General features: G+C 36.1%; 2 protein-coding genes across 2 annotated transcripts; both read left to right on the top strand.

The window, feature by feature from the left end:
- Positions 1–342: 342 nt before the first annotated feature.
- LOC124920865 (serine/threonine-protein phosphatase PP1 isozyme 3-like) lies at positions 343–2,121 on the top strand. Its single transcript, XM_047461435.1, has 4 exons — positions 343–753; positions 824–1,383; positions 1,467–1,688; positions 1,775–2,121. Exons 1-4 carry the CDS (start codon positions 579–581, stop codon positions 1,793–1,795), a joined length of 978 nt encoding a protein of 325 aa, XP_047317391.1. The 5' UTR covers positions 343–578; the 3' UTR covers positions 1,796–2,121.
- Positions 2,122–6,845: 4,724 nt separating this feature from the next.
- LOC124922398 (low affinity inorganic phosphate transporter 1-like) lies at positions 6,846–8,590 on the top strand. The gene is made up of 2 exons (XM_047463131.1): positions 6,846–7,644; positions 7,720–8,590. Exons 1-2 carry the CDS (start codon positions 6,868–6,870, stop codon positions 8,572–8,574), a joined length of 1,632 nt encoding a protein of 543 aa, XP_047319087.1. The 5' UTR covers positions 6,846–6,867; the 3' UTR covers positions 8,575–8,590.
- Positions 8,591–12,244: the final 3,654 nt, after the last annotated feature.

Here is a 12,244-nt window from a genome sequence, read left to right on the forward strand (position 1 = left end):
TATTATTTCATTTTCTATTTACTTTTCATTTTGTTCCAACAAGCGACGTCACATATATTAATTGTAAATTGTGAAACACTAGATTCTTTAATTATCATTGAAATTAAATATTATAAAAGCAGTAGATACTTATTTGATTGTTGAAGTAAACTACAATAGCTCGTTTATTTATTTTATTTTATATTTTGTCAAAAGTTGTGGGCGAATGAAGACTTAACCAGTTGACCATATATATAATGTGGCCATGTGGGTCTCTCTCAAGCAAAGAAAAAGGAAAAAAAAAATTTCTTTCTCTTTCTCTCTCTATGGGCTTTTGGGTTGCAAGCAGCAGCAGCACGCGTATACAAATGACTCATTGAGTGATGGTTCTTCCTCGAAGGAGGCTTCCCTTTGCTTGCACTCAGAGCTTCTAAAAGAAGAAATCTTGATTTAAACTTTTTCTCTTTCTAGATATGCAACTAACTAATAATATAACTTCACAACAGGACCAACAACAACAACAACATCACCGACCCCCATCACTTTATTCTCTACTACCCTTTCTTCACTCTTGAAAATCTTCTCATCCCATCCCAGATATGGATCCTTTAGCTCTAGATTGTATCATCACCCGATTGCTCCAAGTGAGGGGTAAACCAGGGAAGCAAGTCCAGCTTTCTGAGTCCGAGATCAAGCATCTCTGTTTGAAGTCCAGAGAAATCTTCTTGCAGCAGCCCAATCTATTAGAGCTCGACGCACCGATCAAGATCTGCGGTACTTTTTCCGTTTTTGTTTCTATAAATTTTGCTGCTTTTATTGAAACTGTTTCATGGGTTTATTGCAGGGGATCTACATGGTCAATATTCTGATCTTCTAAGGCTATTTGAGTATGGTGGATTACCTCCTAAATCAAATTACTTATTCTTGGGAGATTATGTTGACAGAGGAAAGCAAAGTCTAGAAACTATATGTCTTCTGCTTGCATACAAAATCAAATACCCATTGAATTTTTTCCTTTTGAGGGGTAACCATGAATGTGCTTCTGTTAACCGTATATATGGGTTTTATGACGAGTGTAAACGTAGATTTAATTTGAGATTGTGGAAGATCTTCTGTGATTGTTTTAACTGTCTTCCTGTTGCTGCTCTAATTGATGAGAAGATACTCTGTATGCACGGGGGACTTTCTCCTGACCTTCATAGTTTGGATCAAATAAGAAACTTGCAGCGTCCAACTGATGTCCCTGAGACTGGTTTACTATGTGATCTTTTATGGTCAGATCCTAGCAAAGATGTTAAAGGATGGGGTATGAACGATAGGGGAGTTTCCTTTACATTTGGCCCTGATAAGGTCACTGAGTTTCTTCAGAAGTTTGATCTTGACCTTATTTGTCGCGCCCATCAGGTTTGTATTTGATGATATCATTATTATGTGGCTCTTTCATGAACCATTGGCAATGTGGATATTTCACTTCCTTATAATTTCAGGTGGTGGAAGATGGATATGAGTTCTTTGCGGATAGGCAGCTTGTGACTATATTTTCAGCACCAAACTATTGTGGGGAGTTTGACAATGCTGGGGCTATGATGAGTGTGGACGAGACTCTTATGTGTTCTTTCCAAATACTAAAGCCAGCTGAAAATAGAACCAAGTATGTGTATGGAAGCACAATAACTTCAAAGTCGGGAACAGTTTCTGCAATCTCCAAGGTGAGACGTTGAATCAAATAAAAACCTTTCTTTGGCTACTACAAAGATTTGCTTATTTATTGTCTAATGATTCTTATATTGTGCAGGTTCTTGGTGGGAAGGTATGATGATGACTTGGTGACAAGAGAACAGATGATGGGGCAAGGGAGAAAATTATCATTTGGTTTAGGATTTAAAATAAGGTTTTATGCAAAATATTCCTTCCTAATTTGATTGTAAAAGGTTTTAAGGTTTATTCTCTTGCTCGGTACTCCTTTTGTGTTGTTTTTGTATATTCCCAAGTAGATTTGGTCTATGGAAAATGACTAAAAGAAAGAATAAGAAACAACAGAGTACTTGTAAATTTTGAGTGCTTATCAGTTCTCCTCATTTTGGAAGCCATGGCCAATCTGCAACTTTCTTAATTCATATTTCATTGCTTGCTTCTTTTCTTAGCCTTGCTAAGCTTAAAGTTTGTATTGATTACTAAAGTTGGATTCAAATAGAAATTCCTCATTTGAGAGACATTATGATTTTAATCATCTAAAAAATCACAGTAAACTGAATCTTAATTTGAATGTTATGGAGGTTGAATGACTCATTTGTTAGTCAAGAATTAATGCACAAAATTATTCCAGTCATATAAGGTTTTATTCAAAAGGTTGAAATATTTTCTTTGTAGCATTTTCTTATATTTTTATTAGTTTATTACATTTGTATAATAAAAATTAATTTTCTCTTCTCGAATTTTTCTAACTATTTTCCGTACACTCAAACCGGACTACAAACTACTTTAAAATATCATTTTATTTATAAACATGACAACATAATATTTTTTTTAAAAAAATTATATGTTTTATTAATAAAAAGACAATATTTTGTCAATTTTAGACAAATCCTCAAAAAATAATATTGTAATAATTTAAGTCTCATATGTAAAATATGTAAAAGTTTGAATTATCAAATGGAAGAATTATAAATATATATAATAATATATAATAATGCTTAATTTGAATTTATATAGTTTGTGGGGAGTCGAGAGCAATGTTTCGAACTTGCAACTAACAAAAACATAAGCATAACCCTTTAACTAACTAGGCTAATAAGACATTATATTTTAAATTTAACACAAAATTTGAAGAACGTACAACATTCCTAACCGTATAAGTTCAATTTTTTAACTAATATATATAATAATAATAATAATAATAATAATAATAATAATAATGCTTAATTTGATTTTCTTTGATTTATCGGGTAGAGAGTTAATTTGGATATATAATAATAATAATAATAATAATAATAATAATAATAATAATAATAATGCTTAATTTGATTTTCTTTGATTTATCGGGGTAGAGAGTTAATTTGGATATATATATATATATAAAAGAGTAGTAATGGATATTTGAATCGGAATGTGGGTTGACCCGCTCATAAACTTTAAAAGTTAAAAATAAAATAAAAAATGATATAAGTATGTTTGAACTTAACCTAACAAAATAAATACAATTGAGAGTGGTTAAAAAATATAAATAAAAATTTTGATTGTGATGTGGTTAGTAGAGGGATAAGAGACCGATAACAAATGCGAGTGGTTAAAAAATATGAATCAAATATTTGATTGATCAAAGTGTGAGGTCACAAAGTTAAATGTTGATTGAGATTAATGGTTGATTTTCCTAGGGATAAGAGACGTGTGAAAGTGTGATTGAGATGTGTCTTGTTGATGAATAAGATACTGGTAACAAAGGATCGTGAGGTCATGAGATTAGAGGTCGATTGAGATTGGTGGTTGGTTTTCTAAGGGATAAGAGGCATGTGAAAGTGCAATTGAGATTGGTATTGGTTTGCCGAGTGATAAGAGACATGTGAAATGTTATTGAGATTGGTGATTGGTTTGCCGAGAGATAAGAGGTGTGTGAAAATATGATTGTAATTGATGGTTAGTTTACCGAGGGATAAAAGGCGTGTAAACGTGTGATTGAGATTGATGGTTTATTTGCCGGTGGATAAGAGGATGGTAACATCAGTTTATCGAGGGATAAGAGACTTGTGAAAGTGTGGTTGTGATTGGTTTATCAAGGGATAAGAGGCTAGTAACAAAGAATAATGGGGGGACGAGATTAATTGTCGATTGAGATTGATAGTTGATTTATCTTGGGATAATAAGGTGGTAACATTAGGATTGGTGGTTGGTTTGCCAAGAGATAAAGATGTTGGTAACAAAGGATCGTAAAGTCGCGAGATTAGAGATTGATTGGGATTTGTTATTGGTTTATTGAGGGATTAAAGGCATGTAAGTGTAAAAGTGTGAGGTTACAAGATTAGAAGTTAATTGAGATTGGTAATGAGTTTATTGATTAATAAAGACCGGTAACATTAGAATTTGTGGTTAGTTTGCCGAGGGATAAGAGGTTGATTCAGGTCGATGGTTAGTTTTCCGAGAGATAAGAGAAACATGTGAAAATGTGATTGTGATTGGTGGTTAATGGTTGAGTTTGCAGAGGGATAAGAGGCGTGTGAAAGTGTAATGTCACTAGTTGGAGATGTTCATTGTGATTGATTGTTGGTTTGGCGAGAGATAAGAGGCGTGTGAAAGTAATGAGGTCACGAGATGAGAGGTCAATTGAAATTGGTGGTTAGTTTAACGAGGGATAAGAGTTTGGTAACTAATGATCGTAAGGTCACGAGATTAGATGTCAATTGTGATTGGTAGTTGGTTTGTCAAGGGATTAGAAGCATGTGAAAGTATAAGGTCACGAGATGAGAGGTCGGTGTGATTAGTGGCTGGTTTTCCAAGGGATAATAGGCCGGTAAGATTAAGATTGGTGGTTGGTTTGCTAAGAGATAAGATCATGTAACAAAGGATCATAAAATCACAAGATTATAGGTTGATTCTGATTGGTGATTAAAAATATATATGAATGAGATGTTGATTGACCAAAGTGTGAGGTCACGATATTAGAGATCGATTAGGATTGATTGTTAATTTGTCTAGGGATAAGAGACGTCTAAAGTGTGATGTCACGAGATAGAATTGTCAATTGGAATTTTGGTAGTTGGTTTGGCGAGAGATAAGATATGTGTGGAAGTGTGTGATGTCATAATATTAGTAATGAGAGTTGTCTATTGAGAAAAAGAATACTGGTGGTTAAATCTATGACTGAGATAGTTGATTGATCGAAGTGTGAAAGTGAGGTTATAAGATGAGAGGTTGATTGGATTGGTGGTTGGTTTGCTGAAGTGAGGATAAAAATATCGTGGTAATGATATGAGCTGATTGATGTACAAAATATTTGAAATGAGGTCACGAGATTAGTAATGAGATATTCATTAGAAAACAAAAAATATTGATGGTTAAATATATGAATAAATTTGTTAGTTTACCGAAAAAGTGAGAGTAAAGAGGTTTGTGATATGATTAGATTGTTGGTTTGTCAAAATTGATGGTAAAAGATGTTGGTATTGTTGAGATGGTTGAAGGCAAAAGTGAGATAACGAAATTAGTAATATGAGAGGTCTATTAAATAAGAAATTATATTGTTGGTTAATAGAAAATGAGAGTAAGAGGTCGAAGAGGAAGATGTCAGTGTTGATGAAAAAAAAGTTAAATTAATGTATTTTTATCAAATTTGTTATAGTTTTTTTTATGAATAACGAAAACAACAATAAATGAGAAAAAAAAGACGTCACTAGACTGTCCATTGAAACCCTCTCATGTTTAGACTATAGATATTGGCGACGAAGATGATTATAAAGACGATGAAAACGATGATGATGACCACAAAAATGTGAATATTGTTTATTTTAACTTTGTAAATGTGATTTTTATTTATTCTTAAAACCCAAGTGCATTTTGTACTAATTAAAATGTGTTGGTAATCTATCCTATTACTAGTATTTTGAAATTTTACTTATAGATAGGTTAATAAATCATTTAAAATATTAAAATTTGTATAAAATTTCTTTGAGAATATTTAAAAAAAAATGAGAAAAAGAAAGATAAAAATAGATTACAGATGCAAGAGCTAAATATATACATTGAATAGATGTGGTCATGAATGATGGCAGATGACCAGGGACTATGAGGTTAGAATCCCTTACGGAATATCCCTCCTCAGCTGACCGATTTATCTGAGCAAAGAGTGATCCGACGGTTCACAACTCACAGTCACTGAATGACGTGGCCGTAATCAGACTGACTGGAAATGTACAAATTGGAAAAGCAATTTTCCATGTATATAAACAAGCAACAAACCCTCTCTTTCTCTCGCTCCATCACTTTCCTTCTTCTTCGTCTTCACTGATCAGATCGATCGTTTCTGGAATTTCTGCATATCATCATCATTATCCATACCACGGACTAACACTCAATTCAAGTACGTACGTAAGCTATGCATTATATGCGGAATCATCTCTTTCTTTCTTTCTTTCAGCTTAATTCCTCTAATCACTGCATTCTTACGTCTAATACTGTTAATGTACGTACATGTTCAATCTCCTTCTTCCGCTTCCATTTTGCCTCTTTTTTTACTTTCATGCTCAATTCCGATCATGCATGTTAATTATATATATAATATATATGAATGAATCATGAATGCCTGTGAGTAAGGATCAAAGGATCCGATCATATCGATTCTTTATGAATTTTACGCTCTCGATCGATCTCTAGTTTTATCTTCTTTGTTTCATTTCAAGGTTTGTTCAGTTCAGGAATCAGGACAATATAATAATAACAATAATAATAATACTTCTCGATCGATCTCTCCACCTGAAATTTCTAGATTCTTGTAGTTGTTGATTTCGTTTTCTTTAATTTCTCATCTCCAGATTTATTTATGATAACTTATTTTGCTCTTCATAAACAGATTGTAACAACTTAACTGACCTTCTGATCTGACAGAACTGTAATTATAACAGAATTTTTCTTCTATTCTTGTCAATTTTAATTTAAATTTAAATTCTTCACACAGTAAGAATCAAATTCCTCAACTGTAAAGAATCTTGAAAAAGAACAAATCTATCTATATATATATATATAAGTAGGTAATTGAATTAATTGATCCATTTTTTCCATGGCGAAGAAGATTCAGTTGGTATCATTCATGCTCAGTGATGATGTGAATATGTGATGCGTTTGTTTTGTAGTGCAGAAACTGGAGAATTTTAAGTAGAGCAGAGAAAAGCAAACAAGGGAATGGCGAAAGAACAATTGGAAGTGCTGAATGCGTTAGACGTAGCCAAAACACAATGGTATCATTTCACTGCAATCATAATAGCCGGGATGGGATTCTTCACCGACGCCTACGATCTATTCTGCATCTCCCTGATCACGAAACTTCTCGGTCGCATTTACTACCACCAGCCAGGCGATCTCAAGCCGGGTTCCCTCCCTCCAAATGTCGCTGCAGCTGTTAACGGAGTTGCGTTTTGCGGCACTCTGTCTGGTCAACTATTCTTTGGTTGGCTGGGAGATAAACTAGGTCGCAAGAAAGTCTATGGCATGACACTAATGCTAATGGTTTTATGTTCATTTGGGTCTGGGCTTTCTTTTGGACATACTGCGAAAGGAGTGATGACCACCCTTTGTTTCTTTAGGTTCTGGCTTGGGTTTGGTATCGGAGGAGACTATCCTCTGTCAGCCACTATTATGTCAGAATATGCAAACAAGAAGACTCGTGGGGCGTTTATTGCTGCAGTTTTTGCTATGCAGGGATTCGGAATATTAGCCGGTGGGGCTATTGGATGTCTTGTATCGATTGCTTTTAGGAAATCTTTTCCATCTCCGCCGTATATGGTGGATCCGAAAAGGTCAGTTGTACCAGAGGCTGATTATGTTTGGAGAACTATATTGATGTTTGGCGCTGTCCCAGCTGGTTTGACATATTATTGGAGGATGAAGATGCCAGAAACTGCAAGGTACACTGCTTTGGTGGCTAAGAATACCAAACAAGCTGCAGCAGACATGTCCAAGGTATATTATTACAACCCATTATTGTTTGATTTGAGATTCATTTTTTTGATAACAATCAACAATTTACTCATTCAGGTTCTCCAAGTGGAGCTGCAAGAAGATCCTGAGAAAGCTGAAAGAATAGCAGAGCGTTCGAGGAAGAGCAATGAATTCGGACTGTTTTCGAAACAATTCCTGAATCGTCATGGGCTACACCTGCTGGGAACAGCCTCAACCTGGTTCTTGCTGGACATTGCTTACTACAGTCAAAACCTGTTCCAGAAGGATATCTTCAGCGCGATCGGATGGATACCTGATCCAAGAACAATGAACGCTATGGATGAGGTCTACTACATCTCGCGGGCTCAGACCCTGATCGCGCTTTGCAGCACCGTCCCCGGATACTGGTTCACCGTGGCACTAATCGATACAATGGGGCGTTTCACTATCCAGCTTATGGGTTTCTTCTTCATGACACTTTTCATGTTTGTCCTAGCGATTCCGTATAGTTACTGGACACATAAGGATCATCGGATTGGGTTCGTGATAATGTACTCACTGACGTTTTTCTTTGCCAATTTTGGGCCAAATGCTACGACGTTTATTGTCCCCGCGGAGATATTTCCGGCGAGGCTAAGGTCTACATGTCATGGGATATCTGCGGCATCTGGGAAGGCAGGCGCAATTATAGGTGCGTTTGGGTTCTTGTACATGGCTCAGAGTCCAGACCCGAAGAAGGCGGATAAGGGTTACCCACCAGGGATTGGGGTGAGGAATGCATTGCTAATTCTGGGAGGGGTTAATTTGTTGGGATTCTTTTTCACGTTTTTGGTTCCTGAACCAAAGGGGAAGTCGTTGGAAGAGATGTCTCAGGAGAATTTTGAGGATGATGAAGAGATTGTCGAACTCGGACCCGGACCCAGCACCGTCTTTGAAAACCGAACCGCTTAAGGTTAGTAAGGGACTGACTTACTTGGCGCTCTCTCTTGTCTCTCGTTTTCATTCATTTTCAACTATTTGGAAAAGATCCATTAAATTGGATTCTATCTCTCTTTGTTTACACATGTAGTTGTAATGTTTGTGTTCTAGATTCACTAATTATATATATAATTGACCATTGTCTTAGAAAAAAATTAATACAAATGAAATTGAAGGCACCAAGTGACTTTTAATTCACATTGACGCAAATTGAATTTGCTTTTTTTTTTCATAGTCGATTTTGTATGAAAGAACTCATCTTACCTTAGTGCAGAGAGTTTGGGTAATAGATTAGAAAGGATAACCATTTTAATATTTACCAATTGTGTGTATGCCGACCTCACTTTATGTGTCATGTTGAAAGGTTTTGTGAGTTGAATAAGTATGTCGATCACTTGTTGAGCCTGGACGAGTAAGAGGATAATATCTCTTTCTTCATTCCTAAAACAAAGCTCACGTTTATAAAGCTTAAGCCTGCTAAATCTCATGGATCTCGACAACTGTGGAACGGAAATCCATTTACTTGTTCCAAAGTAATTTATATTTATCATATTTGTCTTATTATTGTTTATATATTATTGTTTATATGAACGATTTTCTAGCTTCTGCCCAACCCAATAACAAAAAAATTATACTAATAAATGTAATTAATTTAATATATTAGAGATTCTTACAGTGGTGTAATTAATTTAATATATTGGAGATTCTTATAGTGGTGGATTTCATATAATAAATATAATCAATTTAATATATTGGAGATCCTAATATAATCAATTTAATATATTGAAGATCCTATATTAATGGATCTCAATATTAAATTTTGAAATGAATAGAACGATAGATTGTATTCCTTTATGGTAACAGAGCCTAGAGTTTTTCTCTCTTCGGCAACGCCATAACCTAACAGTCAATTTTCTACTATCTTCTCTTCAATCACTTTTCTTTTATGATGACGAGCAATAAACAAGGATGTCACCCGGCCCTTACCGTTTCCAACATCAAGAATCACGTCTTTATTGTTCTTGAGTTGGAAAAAGTTCAATACATGACATGACGGAGTTGTTCAAGATTAATGCCCGTTCTCATCGGGTCCTTCATCACATCATCCCGTCGCTCCCTGTTCTACTGTCACCATCGACGGATGAAGAGAAAGATATGTGGTTAACTCTCGATGTCATTGTCCTTTAGTGGATCTATGCCACAATCTTGAACCGAACCCTATAGTCGAGCAAGCCTGGACACAGCTACGTGGGATATTTCAAGATAACAGTCATTCTTGTGCGGTTTCCTTCGAAAGGAGTTTTCCACCACCATTGTGGAGAATTGTCTCGGGGTCTCGGCTTACTGTCAACGTCTCAAAGTCCTGGTCGATCAGTTGCAGGGCGTCAATAGCCTGGTCTCGAACGACTGCCTCGTATTGCAGTTGGTCGTGGGTTTGGCGGATGCGTATAACGGAGTGACGACGTTACTCTGGAAGAGTGATCTTTTGCCTCAGTTCTACCAAGCGCAATCCATGTTATTTTGGAGGAATCTGGCTTGGCGAAGTGGGTGGCCTCTAGTTCGACACCAACATCGGGTGTAACTCTTATCTCCAACGCGTCTGGGACGAATGGGTCATAGACTCATAGCGTATGTCATCATGGGGATCTCGGTAGAAGCCAAAGAAGAAGGGATCTCATAATGGTGGTCGATCGGGGTAGTCGCAGTACCAAGTCCAAAGTCAACCTTCTTCTCCCTAGCCGCAACAATGGGATGGTCAACAATGGGATGGTCAGACTTTGATCTTTCGAAGCTGAGGAAAAAAAAAAGAAGATTTTGTATCATGGGGATAATATCATTGTTTTGGAAGTGACCATGGGCTTCTCCTCCATGCCCATATCCAACGGCTCAATAGAAGAGACCTCCTTCCAGATCTCGTCCGTCGATGCCACAACAATAGTCGGGTCTCCTTGGCCCGCGTCCGCAAGCATACATGTCTCAATCTCCACCAACTCCGATGGACATTGAAGCTTCCATGTATACTATGGTATTACGTCTCATGATCCGACATGGTACATGAACATGGATGCAACGTCCCACATGACATCTCAACAAGGTACTCTCTCGTCTTATTTCAATTCAAGTATTAAACATAATATTCTTGTAGGTAATTGTAATACGTCCAGTTTGAGGTACTGGGCATACCATTATTTCTTCTTTAAATCCTAAACTTACCTTGAATAATATTCTCAATGCTCTTGTTTTTGTTAAAAATCTAGTTTATGTTCGTAAATTCACTACGGATAACTTTGTGTCTCTTGAGTTTGATCCTTTTGAGTTTTCTGTTAAGGATTTTCGGACGGGGCCGCGTCTAATGAGATGTGACAGTCGGGGGATCTATATCCAGTCACAATTGGGAGTTAGGTGTCGTCTTTTGTTTTTGCTGCTTTGTCGCCAACCTTGTGGCATAGTCGATTAAGTCATCCTGACAACTCTAGTTTTGAATATCTTAGATTAAATAAATTACATCACTGTAATAAACAACATGTTTCTCATATTTTTCCTTTGTGTTCATTGAGAAAACATGTTTGTTTGTCGTTTAAGGCCTCTACTTCGATTTCTTTATTCCCGTTTGACATTATTCATAGTGATGTATGGACTTCTCTTGTGTTAAGTTCTATGGACCATATATATTATGTTTTGTTTCTCGATGACTTTTCGTTTTTTTGTGCACTTTCCCTTTATCTCATAAATCTCAAGTGTTTAGTGCTTTCTTGCAATTTTGGACACTCGTCAAACCCAATTTAAGATAGATATAAAATCTTTTCAATGTGATAATAGGAGGAATTTGATAATCATTCGTTTAGGGAATTTGCGTCCACGCATGGGATGACATTTCGCTTCTCATGTCCTCACACTTCGTTTCAAAACGGCAAGGCCGAGAGACAGTTTCGGACTATCAATAACATGATTCATACATTACTCACTCATACTAAGATACCCACCTCATTTTGGAATCATGCTCTCTAAATGACCACATACCTCCTAAATATTCTTCTGCATAAACACATGGCATACGTTACTTCGTTACATCGTTTGTACTGCAAAGATCCAACGTATGACCATTTACGCATGTTTGGGTGTTTGTGTTACCCTTTATTTCCATTCACGACGATGCACAAACTTCTTCCACGTTTCTACCCCATGTGTCTTTCTTGGATACCCAACGAATCACTAGGGTTATAAGTGTTTTGACATATCAAATAATAAAATCATTATTTATCATCACGTCATCTTTGACGAGTCTTGTTTTCCTTTTGTTGAAATTCAGTCCCCTCCACTCTCGTATGATTCATCATCAGTCTACACATTCATCTCCACCTCCACCTCCTTCATTTATGTCGTTTGATGATGTTGTATATTTGCATCAGCCCATTGGGTTCAGAGATTTCTCATTTTATCATCATGTCTTCCGTTTGAAGGAATCATTGTATGGTTTGAAGCAAGCTCCTCGAGTTTGGAACAAACGTTTTACGAATTTTGTGTCCACACTTGTTTTTTCCCGGACTGTTTCATATCACTCATTATTTGGGATAAATGTCATCTTTATGCATAAAGTTGGACAGAGGTTTTAAATTTGTTTATTAAATTATAAAATTTTATT

Source organism: Impatiens glandulifera, chromosome 1 (assembly GCF_907164915.1).
Source record: "Impatiens glandulifera chromosome 1, dImpGla2.1, whole genome shotgun sequence".
NCBI lineage: Eukaryota > Viridiplantae > Streptophyta > Magnoliopsida > Ericales > Balsaminaceae > Impatiens > Impatiens glandulifera.